The sequence below is a fragment of the Rhamphochromis longiceps genome, linkage group LG17 (genome assembly GCF_057381845.1).
Source record: "Rhamphochromis longiceps isolate RC_006_pf linkage group LG17, R_longiceps_female_GT1.1, whole genome shotgun sequence".
Classification (NCBI taxonomy): domain Eukaryota; kingdom Metazoa; phylum Chordata; class Actinopteri; order Cichliformes; family Cichlidae; genus Rhamphochromis; species Rhamphochromis longiceps.
This window is the reverse complement of record NC_140573.1, coordinates 20,311,654-20,328,258: the sequence shown is the minus strand read 5'-3', so window position 1 is coordinate 20,328,258 and position 16,605 is coordinate 20,311,654. Positions and strand designations below refer to the sequence as shown.

At 41.6% G+C, this 16,605-nt stretch overlaps 1 protein-coding gene across 1 annotated transcript; it reads right to left on the bottom strand.

Annotated features, from left to right (window-relative positions):
* Positions 1 to 240: 240 nt before the first annotated feature.
* Positions 241 to 16,605, bottom strand: LOC146649626 (peroxisomal succinyl-coenzyme A thioesterase-like). The gene is made up of 11 exons (XM_085387789.1): positions 16,533 to 16,605; positions 15,810 to 16,015; positions 12,612 to 12,711; positions 11,967 to 12,151; positions 11,059 to 11,219; positions 10,258 to 10,377; positions 5,968 to 6,050; positions 5,798 to 5,895; positions 5,611 to 5,690; positions 4,684 to 4,825; positions 241 to 2,934 (listed from the first exon to the last, which is right to left on the bottom strand). The coding sequence occupies exons 1-11, from the start codon at positions 16,583 to 16,585 to the stop codon at positions 2,810 to 2,812; spliced, it is 1,353 nt and encodes a 450-aa protein (XP_085243915.1). The 5' UTR covers positions 16,586 to 16,605; the 3' UTR covers positions 241 to 2,809.

Sequence of the window (16,605 nt, the reverse complement as noted above, 5' to 3'; positions counted from 1 at the left end):
TATACTTTGCATAATATGGGGGGTTATTTATTGTTTTTAAATTTAGCATTGACTCTTTTATTTTATTTCAGCTTCTGTGATAGGTACTACTAATTTAGTTTATTCCATCATTGATATTTTAGCCAATTTAAGGGGTTTAAGGAACTCAATTTTTTTTGTTTCCGAGGTTTTTGTGCTTCCTCCTTTACAACTGTCTGTAATATTTTACATAAGTATTGAATATTTCTTTAGTTTGAGTTTCATTTCTTGATTTCTGATCTTAGGAACTGTGCTTTTCTGAGCTGAAAGGCCAATAACAGTTTTTATTAATATCTGAGACCCTCTTCTGCCTTGTATGGTAGTAGCTCATCTAATTGTTGTCTAGCTTCTTTTAGCTTTTTAAATGTATATTGTTGATGTTCTCTCTCTAGTCTTTTTACTTTGTCTTTAAATTGTCATTTGATCTTATATTCATTTTCATAACAACTGGGCTATGGTCAGAAACAATGATTGATTCAATTGTCATCTGTTTTATCCTATACATGTCGATTTTTGACATGAAAAGTCTATTGTTGGGAAATCAGTTTTACCCAGGTTCTTTTTCATTCTTCGAGCATCCAGAGATGCACTGGACTCAGTAGTTATTTCACAAAACCTTTATTCATCTTCATTTAAGCATGCATTCTTCTAGAAGGGAAGACTTGCCAGGCCGGTGTCCCTCTGCAAAATCTTCACTCCTTTGTTATTTACTGCCAGCTTTATAGAAGTGACCCCATCATAACACCCCCACGGTGTGCTGCAAACTCTTTGTCTGTGTGCACGAGCACGTGAGTGCCTGTGTGTGCGCGTACCCGTATGTCTATGTGAGTGCACGTGAGTGAGTGTATGTGCGTACCTGTGTGTATGTGTGAGTGCACGTGAGTGTGCATGTGGATGTGTGTGCGTAACAGTTAAAACACTATGTGCGTATATCTCTATGTACGTGCCTTCCTGAGGGTCATAAAAGTCCATCTCCCTTCCAAATCAAAGTTATTTAGTTACAAACTTTGAGACTCCCACCCAGTCATGCCCTGAGGAATTTCCACTCAACATTAACCTCTCCTTATCTCACTTTCACAGTTCAAACTGGGGGAGGGTCTCCTAGAAATCTACTCCTAAGTTTATGACACACTCAGGCCTTTATTACATCGAGGGCAGTGTCAGTGTCTCTACAATAATTCTACATTCTAACACATTTCTAAACTCTAAAATAGGTACGCATATCTTCACTATCCTTGTGTATCTTCCATGTATTTGGGACACGAATGTAAAATTTCTGTTGTTAGGATGAAAATGACACCAGACATCCACCAGTTCCAGTTCAGTCATCATGCCTAGTAGATCATTTTGGACTGAGGTTTTATCATTACCAGTAATATGTCTAGTTTAGTCTTCAGAGTACAAATTAAAATCTCCTCCCCTGAGTATAATTCCTCCTCCTTTATCTGCCACAAAAGGTGCAATCCCTTTTAAAAAGTGCAGTCTTCATTTTGGGCATACACATTTAAAATTTTTTTCTCTTGATTGGGTTAATGATTCTGCTTACATTATAATTTACAAAATGTAAATAAGTCATAATCTCTGTACAATAATATATGCTTCCCTTATTTAAACAATAAACATATTTAACTATCTAACAATGTGTTGACAGCTCCGTGCCCCTCTTTCTCTGCAGCGCATTTTGACTTCGAGCTCCTTCAGCAGCCTCTGTTAGTGTTGCAAAGGTCTTCTCTGTGGTATCCAATTTAATTTTCACTTCTGCCAGGTACAGACATTTCGCCTGCACTTTCTTTTTATTTTAGTTGTTTTATGATTTCGTGAACCTTAGCTCTTTTCTACATTGGGAGTGTAGTCTTGATTGAAGAAGATCCGTTTATCTTGGAAGAAGACCTGTCTCTGGCTCCATGCTTGCTCTATAATCTTATCTTTTATTGCTGCATTGAGGAACGTCACTATCATTCTTGAAGTAGCTGTTTCACAAACCTGACCGTATCCTTTCCTTCACTTCCTTTTGAGATCCATACATCTCAATCTGTTTTGGAGATCCTTGCACTTTGCTGAGAGATCCATATCGCGGTGAATCAAGTATTGCAAACCGCTTTCGTGTCACATGACTTTGAGCCATACTGACACTTTTCTTTTTATGTGTCTGGTTGGCTTGAGTTGCTAGCATTGGTGTTTAAGCTAGCTGGACTCTATGGTCTCTGTTTATCTTCTCTTCTTTTCCAGGTATCTTTAAGAGTTCTTTCTCTCACGGCTTTATGTATTTTGTTGTTTTCTTTATTTAACTGCCTATTACGTACAATAGCTACTTGTTTTCTCGTTGTCTGGCGGGCAACCATGACTTCACCTGAGGTTAATTAGTCAAACAATTACATTAAGACAATAATACACTGTCTTAAATAGAATAAAATTACTGAAAATATCAGTGAAAGTATGTATGTAGTGTATATAATAATATTTCTTAGCATTGAAAGTACTGTGTATGGATGAAAGGTGTTTTTAGGGTCTTAAAGCAACAGTTTAGACTAATGATATGGGGGGAAAACACGTACTCACTATGAGCTTACATAATCAAGCAAGGTTCATAATAAGAAATATGGTTATAAAATTATTATGGCTTCATGCCTGCATTGAAACAACAACACACTTTGAGCTTTTTTGACACAGAATCCTAGTGTTAACAAATACCTGCGTACGTGTGGACATAGCCTGACTCATCTAAGTAAAGCAGTTGCAGAATGAAACCATGGTCAGTATATCACACCAGTGATTCGACATCATGTGACTCTCACAGTTTTGCTTTAACACTCGGGCTATGGTACAAGTGAAGCTGCAGAAAACTCAAGATCTTCCTCCAGGAGTCTTCCTGAGCATCTGAATGAGCTTTAGTGTGTCCTCCCCACAGTAATATCACTGAAAAACACACAGTTACAGAGCTAACTAATAAAGCACAAAGCAGAAGATTTTAGCAACCTGGTGTGTAAACATATTTTTAAGGGACCTCAAAATTCAAACCCTTGATTTTCAGGTGTACCTAATACAGGGAGTGCAGAACTATTAGGCAAATGAGTATTTTGTCCACATCATCCTCTTCATGCATGTTGTCTTACTCCAAGCTGTATAGGCTCGAAAGCCTACTACCAATTAAGCATATTAGGTGATGTGCATCTCTGTAATGAGAAGGGGTGTGGTCTAATGACATCAACACCCTATATCAGGTGTGCATAATTATTAGGCAACATCCTTTCCTTTGGCAAAATGGGTCAAAAGAAGGACTTGACAGGCTCAGAAAAGTCAAAAATAGTGAGATATCTTGCAGAGGGATTGCAAAGCTTCTGAAGCGTGATCATCGAACAATCAAGCTTTTCATTCAAAATAGTCAACAGGGTCACAAGAAGCGTGTGGAAAAACCAAGGCGCAAAATAACTGCCCATGAACTGAGAAAAGTCAAGCGTGCAGCTGCCAAGATGCCACTTGCCACCAGTTTGGCCATATTTCAGAGCTGCAACATCACTGGAGTGCCCAAAAGCACAAGGTGTGCAATACTCAGAGACATGGCCAAGGTAAGAAAGGCTGAAAGACGACCACCACTGAACAAGACACACACAACAAGCTGAAACGTCAAGACTGGGCCAAGAAATATCTCAAGACTGGTTTTTCTAAGGTTTTATGGACTGATGAAATGAGAGTGAGTCTTGATGGGCCAGATGGATGGGCCCGTGGCTGGATTGGTAAAGGGCAGAGAGCTCCAGTCCGACTCAGACGCCAGCAAGGTGGAGGTGGAGTACTGGTTTGGGCTGGTATCATCAAAGATGAGCTTGTGGGGCCTTTTCGGGTTGAGGATGGAGTCAAGCTCAACTCCCAGTCCTACTGCCAGTTTCTGGAAGACACCTTCTTCAAGCAGTGGTACAGGAAGAAGTCTGCATCATTCAAGAAAAACATGATTTCCATGCAGGACAATGCTCCATCACACGCGTCCAAGTACTCCACAGCGTGGCTGGCAAGAAAGGGTATAAAAGAAGAAAAACTAATGACATGGCCTCCTTGTTCACCTGATCTGAACCCCATTGAGAACCTGTGGTCCATCATCAAATGTGAGATTTACAAGGAGGGAAAACAGTACACCTCTCTGAACAGTGTCGGGGAGGCTGTGGTTGCTGCTGCACGCAATGTTGATGGTGAACAGATCAAAACACTGACAGAATCCATGGATGGCAGGCTTTTGAGTGTCCTTGCAAAGAAAGGTGGCTATATTGGTCGCTGACTTGTTTTTGAATGTCAGAAATGTATATTTGTGAATGTGGAGATGTTATATTGGTTTCACTGGTAAAAATAAATAATTGAAATGGGTATATATTTGTTTTTTGTTAAGTTGCCTAATAATTATGCACAGTAATAGTCACCTGCACACACAGATATCCCCCTAAAATAGCTAAAACTACAAACAAACTAAAAACTACTTCCAAAAACATTCAGCTTTGATATTAATGAGTTTTTTGGGTTCATTGAGAACATGGTTGTTGTTCAATAATAAAATTATTCCTCAAAAATACAACTTGCCTAATAATTCTGCACTCCCTGTATAGTGGTTACAACCAGAAATTCTTCCTGGAAGTCAGGTTGAAGTGTGTGTGAGTATGTGAGAGAGAGAAAGAAACTGACCCTTCTTTTTACTGTTTAGTATGATAAACTTCGTAGCTCTAAAATGAGGAGAGAATGGCGGCTCAATCAGGTGTCCAGCACCCGGATACGCTAATCTGCTCAGCAGGTGTTCCTTTCCACCTTCACGCAACAACCTGGCCACCTGTGGGTCAGAGGTCAACTTTAATTTTATGCTGACATCATCATTTAACAAAGTTCATATTCTGAAATTTTTATTGTTTTTGGAGTGTGAATACATCTTTTAAACCAATGCTCTTAGAACAGGGGTCTCAAACTTAAATGAGCTGTGGTCCATTGCTGGCACTGTCATCTCATTGGAGGGCCACTTTGGTGTTCAAGTAGAAAACAAACTTAAAAAAAAAAAAAAAAAACAAGAAACCACGCACAAATTTTTTATTTTTTTTTAAATTTCAAATACTGTATAACAAACCATAAATTCGAATGTGAACGAAATATTCTTCCCCCCCCCTCACTCTTAACTAACTTTCATTAAACTACCAAATAAACAAACTGGTACTCTCTCTTAATGGCCAGACACGTGGCAGCACTTCTGCTATAATTTTGTTTGTATTTAACAAAATAAAAATGCGGAAATAAGTGTACGCATTAGTTTTGGACTACTAGTGAAAATAGTTTTCTTTACAAATAACTCTCTCACTGAACTAACACAGCCAGTCCCTCAACATGTTTGGGCTCTCTGCTCATATTGCCTTTATATTAAATAATGTTTTGCTTTTTAAAGAACCTTTTTTAATATTGCTTTCAACAAAAAACAAATTCTCCCTAACAAAAAAAAAAAGTAACTTCAAAGGCCAAATTGCATTATATTTCTTCATGTCAATATACGGCCTGCAAGCAGGGATGACGTGGGCCATAAGTGGACCCCAGGCCACGGGTTTGAGACCCGTGTCTTAGAGCATCACTAACCTCCTCCGCTGTCTCCACTGTAGGCCAGTTCTGATCGTCACAGCCATTAACCAGCAGCATCGGGCAGTTAATTCTCCCCACTTGTCAACAAAGCAGATTTAAAAATCCCACAGGAACTAAGAGGTCCAACTCAGGTTTGGAGAGGTCATTAGGTCTACTGGTAGTATAATGCAGTATAATACAGCACTCACTTCCACGTTGTTTGAGGGGTCAGCGATAAGATCCAGAGCAAAACTTCTCCAGCTCATATAGTTGTTCTCATCGAAATGTGCCTTGTGAAAATGCCTATGATACATATTAGTAACAATAATTTGTATTATCATTAAATTTTCATGACAAACAGTCAACAGTACGTACTTGCTTAGTATTTTAAACCCGGCCTTCAGGGTGGTCCCAGGTGGGTGATAGTGATTGCTGCTGATGCAAACAATGCAGCGAGGCTGGAACACAATGATAAATCAAAACATTTGATGTTGCACATTGAATTAAAAGACCCAAAGACCAGCTTCCAACTTAGTTTTCAACAAAACATGGAATGTTTAAACCTCCTGGAATTGCCATTTTGACCATCTGCATTGAAGGTCTCTTTTATGTGCTTATTTTTGTCATACTGAAAAATGTAAATGTACATCTTTTTTTCTCAATTGCACAAAGTTAGCAGAACCCATATAGACACATTAATGGAAAATACTAAGCTACACTTCAACCAAAAACTTTTCCACTCTTTTCCAACTGGGAACACAGCTGTGAACGGTCCCAGTGCAAGCTGGAGGTCATCAGGTGATGAAGCCAGAAGAACCACGTCACCTGCAAAAACCAGATGTGATCCTGACACCACTAAAAGGGAGTATGCCTGCCACTTGGTTCCACCTAGAATTTCTGTCCCATAAATTGAGACCAGAATTTGTGATAAAAGGCAGACCTGACTGACTTCAGGTCAAACTCTGAGTGAGTCCAACTTATTGTTGGAAAAAAAAACACCAAGCTCTCATTACAGTTGGGCAAGGACTGAACAGCCTGCAACAATCAGACAGAGATCCCAACCTCCTCAGGACATCCCAGGGCATATCCTCTCTAAGTCTACGAAACATGCAGACTGGTTGCGCAAACTCCCACAGACCCTCAAATGTCTTTAAGAGGATAAAGAGCTGGTCCACCCCAGGTTGACCTCTCCACGAGTTGTGAGCGAGTCGTCCCCCTCATTATCCGCCTCTGTTTTCTCTAAAGAAGGCGAGTAGGTGTGATTGAGATGACTGTTGAAATACTCCTTCGACTCCCGGACTGGGTCTCATGCATATTGTACACAGTGTGAGTACAGCATTGCTTCCCCTACTTGAGACACCTGATGGTTTTCTGGAACTGCTTCAAGACCAGTTGAAAGTTTTCCTCCATGGCTTCTAGGGCTGCACTCTGCTTGGCCTGCCAGCACTTGTCAGCTGCAGCAAGAGTTCTGGAAGATATCCAAGCTCGATAGCACTCTGTGGTGGTGCGTGGTCTGTGGTCCATGCGGATGGATGTAAAAATAAAGATGGCTCAAAACACGGATCTGTGGTCCTGTCGTGCCTTAACCCCACCACACTGGTGCCGAAACCCAGGATGCGGCATGACAGGCCCACAACAGAGCCAGGGAAGGGAGGAGCTGTCCCAGATGATCGCTGGCACGGCGGCTATCCAGCGGGAGCAGGCGGTGGAGGTGTGTCACCAGCAGGAAGAGCTGTGGGAACAGACCGAGCGCCACCTGAAAAGATGCCCCTGGGCACCACCTTGCGCGGAGCGGTGGAGCAGTGGAGCAGCTGCTCCAGCCAGAGACGATGGAGGAGCTGCGTGGGGAGACGGAGGTCCCCGTGTTAGGGGGACCTGCATGACCTGGGGCCGAGAGCGAGACACGGGCTGATGCCGGTCCAGCCGGCAGTGAGCAGGTGCTCACGGCTGTGCCTGCACGGTCATGCCAGTTCGCCAGGTGGCCGACCGCCGGGCCAGCGTTGCCGCTATAAGTGTGGCCGGCCTCCGGACCAGCATTGCCATCACCGCAGGAGACTTGGGCGGCCTCAGCAAAAGACACTGCCCTGTCGTTGGGTTGAGGCCGGTGGGGCGGGGGAAGTAGGTAGGTTCAGCTGGATGGCTCCCTGGCCTCAGTCGAGCGATGGGGTGTGTGGTGGGGCGTGGTCTGTGGTGCCTTGTGGACGCACCTGCAGATCACGCCTGCGGTGTTAAATCACGGAGAAGCAGGATTGAGAGGGTTGTTGTGGTGGTGGGACAAATGTAAAAATAAACATGGCTCAAAACACGGATCTGTGGTCCCGTCATGCCTTAATTCCACCACATACTCGTTCTCCAGCTCAATGGATTCCTTCCTCTCTGGTGTAAATCTGGTTCTGAGGAAACCACTATGACTGGTGCCAATGATTTTATGGGCAAAACTCTGTACAAATATCTTGGCAGTGACAATAAATGGAACATGGTCCACTCAGACTCTCTCAGACTCTGTATCCCCAGCCTCCCTCCTTAAGTTCTATCAGAGGTAGAAATTCAAGATCTTGAAGACTAGGGCCTTAGCTACATGCTTGCAACACACATTCAATATACAGGGAGCGCAGAATTATTAGGCAAGTTGTATTTTTGAGGAATAATTTTATTATTGAACAACAACCATGTTCTCAATGAACCCAAAAAACTCATTAATATCAAAGCTGAATGTTTTTGGAAGTAGTTTTTAGTTTTAGCTATTTTAGGGGGATATCTGTGTGTGCAGGTGACTATTACTGTGCATAATTATTAGGCAACTCAACAAAAAACAAATATATACCCATTTCAATTATTTATTTTTACCAGTGAAACCAATATAACATCTCCACATTCACAAATATACATTTCTGACATTCAAAAACAAGTCAGCGACCAATATAGCCACCTTTCTTTGCAAGGACACTCAAAAGCCTGCCATCCATGGATTCTGTTAGTGTTTTGATCTGTTCACCATCAACATTGCGTGCAGCAGCAACCACAGCCTCCCAGACACTGTTCAGAGAGGTGTACTGTTTTCCCTCCTTGTAAATCTCACATTTGATGATGGACCACAGGTTCTCAATGGGGTTCAGATCAGGTGAACAAGGAGGCCATGTCATTAGTTTTTCTTCTTTTATACCCTTTCTTGCCAGCCACGCTGTGGAGTACTTGGACGCGTGTGATAGAGCATTGTCCTGCATGAAAATCATGTTTTTCTTGAAGGATGCAGACTTCTTCCTGGACCACTGCTTGAAGAAGGTGTCTTCCAGAAACTGGCAGTAGGACTGGGAGTTGAGCTTGACTCCATCCTCAACCCGAAAAGGCCCCACAAGCTCATTTTTGATGATACCAGCCCAAACCAGTACTCCACCTCCACCTTGCTGGCGTCTGAGTCGGACTGGAGCTCTCTGCCCTTTACCAATCCAGCCACGGGCCCATCCATCTGGCCCATCAAGACTCACTCTCATTTCATCAGTCCATAAAACCTTAGAAAAACCAGTCTTGAGATATTTCTTGGCCCAGTCTTGACGTTTCAGCTTGTGTGTCTTGTTCAGTGGTGGTCGTCTTTCAGCCTTTCTTACCTTGGCCATGTCTCTGAGTATTGCACACCTTGTGCTTTTGGGCACTCCAGTGATGTTGCAGCTCTGAAATATGGCCAAACTGGTGGCAAGTGGCATCTTGGCAGCTGCACGCTTGACTTTTCTCAGTTCATGGGCAGTTATTTTGTGCCTTGGTTTTTCCACACGCTTCTTGCGACCCTGTTGACTATTTTGAACGAAACGCTTGATTGTTCGATGATCACGCTTCAGAAGCTTTGCAATTTTGAGACTGCTGCATCCCTCTGCAAGATATCTCACTATTTTTGACTTTTCTGAGCCTGTCAAGTCCTTCTTTTGACCCATTTTGCCAAAGGAAAGGACGTTGCCTAATAATTATGCACACCTGATATAGGGTGTTGATGTTATTAGACCACACCCCTTCTCATTACAGAGATGCACATCACTTAATATGCTTAATTGGTAGTAGGCTTTCGAGCCTATACAGCTTGGAGTAAGACAACATGCATGAAGAGGATGATGTGGACAAAATACTCATTTGCCTAATAATTCTGCACTCCCTGTATGTTTGGGCAGGCCAGGTCCATCAAGCATCGTCACTTTACACCTCATCTGCCCACATAAGTGCCAAATTCACCCAGTAGGACAATGGAGTGCCAAGATGGAGCACATTCCAGCACCTTATCCACCAGTCTAAGAAAAATTGTTATTAGGTGCAAACAGCAGTCAGGACCCACTAAACCGAGTAGAAAATAGTATACCCACACCTGCATGCTGCCTCTCACCAAGGGCAACTCCATAGTGAAAGAGTCGAGACCCTCTTCAGGATGCTAAAGACGGTCTCATTTCTGACTTTTCTGGTGGTTAAGAAGTTCAGGCTCCTTTCCTAACAGAGAAGCCACATCCTAAGTACCTACAGCCAGACTTTTCAAGTGGCGATCAGACCACCGGGGCCCTCACGCCTGACAGCCACCAAATCCACAGGACACCAAACTGTTACAAGAGACTGACAATCAGTTTCATCACTGTCAATCCACAATATCACTGCATCAAGAAGGAAGGAAATCTTACCCACCACGTTTACCTTAATAATGGTGCTGTAGGCTGTTAAGTTGAAGGCCACCATGGAGCCCAGGGAAATACCAAGAATTCCAACTCTGTCTGGTATCACTTGAGGATGGTTCCTAATAATGTTAAATGCTGTCTAATAGGAGAGTGATACTGGAAATTAATGAGATATTAAAACAAGGTTTTAATATGTATAAATTTACATTGTTTTAAAAAGTGTTACATGTCTAAAACGATAACTCAATATGAAGAATATGAATGAAATTGGAGTTAATTGAAAAAGGATCCGTTATTTTTTGCCTCATTTTATTCTATTTACTTATCTTTTCTCCTTGTTACTATGTGAAGTGGTATATTGCTGATTGTAAATTTGTTGTTTGGTTTGCGTTAGAACCGGAGATAAATGTTAGTTTGTTCCTTGATTTTTGGTGCCCACTTGTAATATAAATTGGATTGCAGATAGGGGGCAGGGTTTAAAAAGAATATTTTCTTCTTCCTGCTCCTTTTCAGGCATAGTTGCAGTGCTATACCGAGAGAAAGTGTGGTTGGTTTGTCTGAAAGAACTCTGTGGAAACTGTTGAACCAAGTGTGAAATAAATGAAATGTGTTAGATATTACGGCATTGAAGAAAAATTAGATTGAAAGATTTTTTTTTTATTATTATTTTTAATGATTTCACCCAGAGTTTAATTACTAATCATGTAAAACTGGAAGTGTAAGTAAAAAAAAAAAAAAAAAAAAAAGGAAAAGTATTATTTGTCCAAAAAGACAAAACAAAAAACCCCATAAAACACATTAGTATGTAAATCGCACAAACCTCGAAGTACTTAAACTCTACATCTGCTGACAGGTGTTCAGACCTTAGGTAATCCAGCGAGAAAGAAACGTAACCACGAGATGCCAATAAGGCAGAGCGATACTCCAGCAGCCCTACACCGCCTCCCCACATGTCTAGCAGCGTAGGGAAGGGTCCAGGACCTGAGGGGAAAAAACAGAATCAAACACAGTATTTTAGTCAGTTTTTTCTACTCTTAGTTCTGTTTGTGTCACGGCTGGGGCAGCAGTCGTGTTGTGGAGTGAAAGGAGGACCCAAAATGCAGGCAGCCGACTGATGATATGAGTGAGGGTTTATTTACAGGTGACAGTGGCAGAAGAGACAACGAAGCATGAGAAAACAACTGAAGAAACCTAAACTGGGAGAACTAAATGACAAACCTGAGAGCATACAAAAGGGGTGTGGGGCAGAGAGCCGCAGAGACGGGAACGGAACACCATAGAACGCAGACGAGCCGACAATGAACACAGACCGACACCCACTAAATATACACACACACACACACACACACACACACACACACACACACACGGTAATTGGGTAATCACACACAGGAGGGAAGAACAGCTGAACCCAATACACATGAGGACCGGAGGAGACAAGCTGAACACAATGACAACAGACACAGACTTTCAGAACAAAACAGGAAATCTAGAACCCTAACCGGACACAAGGGGGGAGGACACAGAATAACTAGAACAGAGGAAAATAATCACTAAACACAAAACGCCCAGGACCATGACAGTTTGATGTCAGGAAAAGAGGATATTCCTCATGTAGTAATTTCGGGGTCAGAAGTGTCACCCATCCATCACACAAAATCCAGATTATTTAAAAAAAAAAAAAAAAGAAGAAAAAAAGAAGTAGTAAATGTTTTATTTCCGGTGTACCTGGTGGTATAAACAGGGTCCCCTGCACTCCTTGCTTATTAATATCAATTCTCTTGACACCAGGAGCCATGTACCATCTCTCTGCGAGTGCTGATGCCAGAGGGGTCCGGTCCCTGAAGTCCTCGTGTCCACTGTGGACTGAGATGTTGACCAGCATTGGTGTGCACACGTTTATCTTCCTTAACCTGACCAGTAATGATACGAGTTATTGAACAGAATAAACAAAGGGTAGTCCACCCACACACACACACACACACACACACACACACACACACACACACACACACACACACACACACACACTAGTCATGGTGTTAGTTAGTCATATGTCCTTCAATGCACAAAATTAAACAAATATCTATTACTCCTTTCTTTTCCCTGTACAGTGTTGCCAAGATGAGTATTGTAATTCCTTATTATGACATTACAGGCTGCTGTTTTTTTTTATGGAGACAGGATTTTTCTTAAACAAAGACTTTCACCGTTGGCTTTATGCAGCCTAATTATGTCTGTTGTTACCTCCCGAAAGGCGTACAAGTCAGTCCTTGTCATGCCGAAACTGGTATAATCGACATAAATATTGATGTGATAACGTAAGCTCCTTTACACGCCACGAGCTCGGCAAGATGACCACCGAATCCTTACCTGAGGCCTTCGCGGCTGCCTGGGACCGGCCGCATGCTCCACAGCAAGCCCATGGGCTCTTTTCCCGTATACGTGCCTCCAAAACTCAAATCCTCTGTAACTATAAGAAAATAAAAACCATTTTATTCCATTTGACTTGGTTTCATTTTTATTTCATATCTTTTTACATTACCAGTCCATCTGATTGTATCATAATTAACTCTTTCTAGTGTTTTCTTTTACTGTTTTTCATTTAGAGTTTTACTTACTTACTTTACTGATTAATACCACAGTAAAAAGTCTGTGAGCAGAGCTCACACTGACAATAATCAGTTACCATCTTAATTTCTTTCCCACCCTTTTTTAAATTAACAAAACAGGACAGCATATCTGTGCCAAGGACACAGAAGACTGACAAGAACAACACAACCTGGAAAACAATCACTGTAACAGGAGGATATCAACATATGGGATATAAGAATGAGTGTGCTGTGTGAGTGGGTTTAACTATATTCTGCCAGTGATCAAATGGGACAAACTAAAATCTCAGAATCGCTTCCAAACCATATCACAGAAATAGGATCCGGAAGATGGCCTTTACCAAAAATCAAAAATAGCCCCCATATCCTGAGAAAGACCCTGTTTATTAGGTGGCCATCGGTAAATTAATTTTCAGTGTTGTATATAATGTAAACGAAGTCAGTAGTTTGATCATCTGCCCATAGTCCTGCCCTTCCACCTCCTGGGATTCACGAATAGGACTTGATCAAGGTCACCCAGTGACACTTGTTAAGAGACTAGCAGGTGATACTCACCTTGAAGAGACACAGACACACACATACATCAATGTTGTGTGAAGGTACAATAAATGGATTTAAATATTCCCACAGCAATGAAAGCATCATAATTTCAGCAATTATTAATACAGCTACTACTACTACTAATAATAATAAACTTAGTATTTTAGTAGTACTCCCTAATTATGATACATGAGCATGATATTTTGAGTAATTGAAATCAAGCAATGTAACAAGTTAGTTTATTGATTATTAAGGTCCAGATGTGGTTCGGTTTTCAGTGGTTTTTATCTAAATCAAGGCAGACAGGGAAGGAATCTTCCAGGGTGCACAAGACTGTATTTGATGTTCTGTCACGGTGAATGTGCTGTGTGAAGGCAGGCAGGAAAGGATCCAAACGCATTACTCACAGACGCGGTAACTTGAACAAACAAACAAACCAAAAAAAAAAAAACCCACAGCTCTATTTGCTGGCAGGGGAAAAGCATACAAAACAAAACTATACTGGGAGATCGAAGTTCAGGAGGAAACACCAGGAGCGTAACACAGCAATGAGGGATGACACAACGCTGAACACTGGAGGATACTGTAGGAATGTTTAGCTGATTTAGAGTTTAGAAATGTGTTAACATAGAATCTAGAATTATTGTAGAGACACTGACACTGCCCTCAATGTAATAAAGGCCTGATTGTGTCATGAACTTAGAAGTAGATTTCTAGGAGACCCTCCCCCACTTGAACTGTGAGATTAAGACAAAAAGGAGTTAATGTTGAGTGGAAATTCCTCAGGCCATGCCTGGGTGGGAGTCTCAAAGTTTGTAACTAAATATCTTTGGTTTGGGAGGGAGATGGACTTTTATGGCCCTCAAGAAGGCACATACATAGAAATATACGCACATAGTGTTTTAACTGTCACGCACACACATCCACACGCACACTCACTCACGTGCACTCACACATACACACAAGTACGCGCATACACTCACTCACATGCACTCACATAGACATACGGGTACGCACACACACAGGCACTCACAGGCTTGTGCATACACACAGACACAGAGTTTGCAGCTTACCATGGGGTATGCAATTTATCATGGGGTCACTTCTACAAAACTGAGGGAAACGGACAAAGGGGTTGAGATCTGCAGAGGAGTTCCGGGGTCCTGTACATCTCCCTTCTAGAAGGTGTAATCAATAAGTGTAATCAATGAGTGTGGATTAATAAAAGTGTTGTAGATTGACTACTGAGTCCCCGGTGTTCTTTCTGGAGGCCTGAGGAATCTACGAACCGGGTAAAACTGTATTAAGGTAACAATACACACTATAAATACACAGACAAGAACATGAGGGAATGAGAAACAGGTGGGAACACAGCCGGGAGAAATAAGACCTAACGAGACAGAAGAAGCGAAACGAGTAGCATTGCCATAAGACATGGACCTTCAAAATAAAACAGAGAACAAGAAACAATTTACAAAGATGCAGACTAGACACTGAACCTTACCTGCACTAAACACGAGGGCACAATAACAAAACCTAAGAAGTAGGAATACAACCCGTAATGCTAAATCAAACCAAAACATAAGAACTCAAAATGCTGAGTCACAATGAGACAGAACTGTGACATGTTCTTTAAACAGCAGACAATTCAAAGACTCTAAGTCACCTATCTCCGCATTGATCATTAATGTAAACAGACAATGAGTTACACATCAGAAAGCACACTCCAAATTCAACAGTGCCTTTTTTGTATTAAAGAAAATCTAATAAAGCAGTTTTAGTGAAGTCATCAGCATCAACCAAGAAACACAAACTGCCAAAACCCCAAACTAAAACATCAGGTAAGCGTTTTAAAGCTTACTGAGGTAAAAAGAGTGAGAATCTCTTTAACCCTTGTATGGTGTTCGGGTCTGTGAGACCCGTGTTCAGTTTTTTTCAAAAGAAAAATTAAACAATTAATTATTTTTTCACGTGTAAATGTGTTGTGTCTTTCCACTCACTCCACTTGATTATAACTGATTTATTTATAACATTTTATATAAAAGAAAAACGAGAAGCACATTAATTCATAAATGTGATCTAACAAAGGTAAAGGGAAAAAATTAACCATGTTTGCTGTTCATATGTCTTGTAATTGGGATGAAGTAAACATCTGTTGAGTAATTTAACATAAAATTGTTTGATAGTGTTAATTTGGAAAGCCAAAACTCTAGCGGGTCCACCAGACCCATGAACACTGGCTGAGTAACAAAAATACGAACACCACACAAGGGTTAAGCATGATGAGCAGGACAGGAAGTTGCTCACATAGGGAGTCGAGTTCACATTCCAATAAAAACTGTCCAATACAAACATTTTTAGCTTGTTCACCCTCCAAAGACCAGCTCTGAGACAGCATCCTAAGTCAGTGGTGACCCACCTGATACGACGCCTCTGTGGTCGCTGACGTAGTGACCATATGCCTCCCAGTCGTCCTTGTCCTCAGAGTGGTGGAGGGAGTGGAGGGTTACCGGACATCCTGGAGGAAGATTCTCCACCAACACTTGAAATTTCTCATCAACCAAAGCCCGACTCGGGGTGATGGAGAGGATCGGAGGAACCGCCTGTGTCATGGCTGAGAGCAGTCTGTGGAGAGAAACCGTGACAGGTGAGTAACAGTGACAGGTCGGTCCGTCAGTGACGTTCAGGTCTAAGCTGAATTAAAAGCACAGATTTAGATGCAAACACACAGACAAAAAAGCCGTTTTATTTGGTTTTTAATCAGATGTTAATTTTATTTCTAGTTGTTTTGCATCAACTCACAATAAAGGCGTGTGTGTGTGTGTGTTATGAACAAAGTTAACTTTCTGGGATTTCTTAACATGGATAATAAGGCATGTATCGAGCCATTACACCTTGTTGTTTTGGATTATTTTAGCTTTCGTTTATAAATCATATGGCACACATTAGCAACCTTTGCTGTCATTTATACATGTATTTAAGTATTTGTGTATGTAGTAACTGTATCTCAAAAGAAGAAAGGACAACCCCTGCGTCTGTCCAGGAAAATGATTATGAATCTATAATGGTTAGTGCCATGTGAGGATGCAGCTGAAAGAAATATCTGGCTCAGGAGGCGGTCTACCACGTCAAATTGAGCTACCTGTAGCAGGCGAGTGTACACTCCTGTAGCAGTGGCCTGGTCACACTCCACATAATCCCTCTGATAAACCTCT

Coding starts and splice junctions, on each gene's coding strand:
- LOC146649626 (XM_085387789.1), bottom strand. CDS start 16,585: ATGTGGAGTGTGACCAGGCCACTGCTACAGGAGTGTACACTCGCCTGC. Junction 16,016..16,532: donor TGTACACTCGCCTGCTACAG/GTAGCTCAATTT, acceptor TTCTCTCCACAG/ACTGCTCTCAGCCATGACAC. Junction 6,051..10,257: donor CCTACAGCACCATTATTAAG/GTAAACGTGGTG, acceptor ATTGTGTTCCAG/CCTCGCTGCATTGTTTGCAT.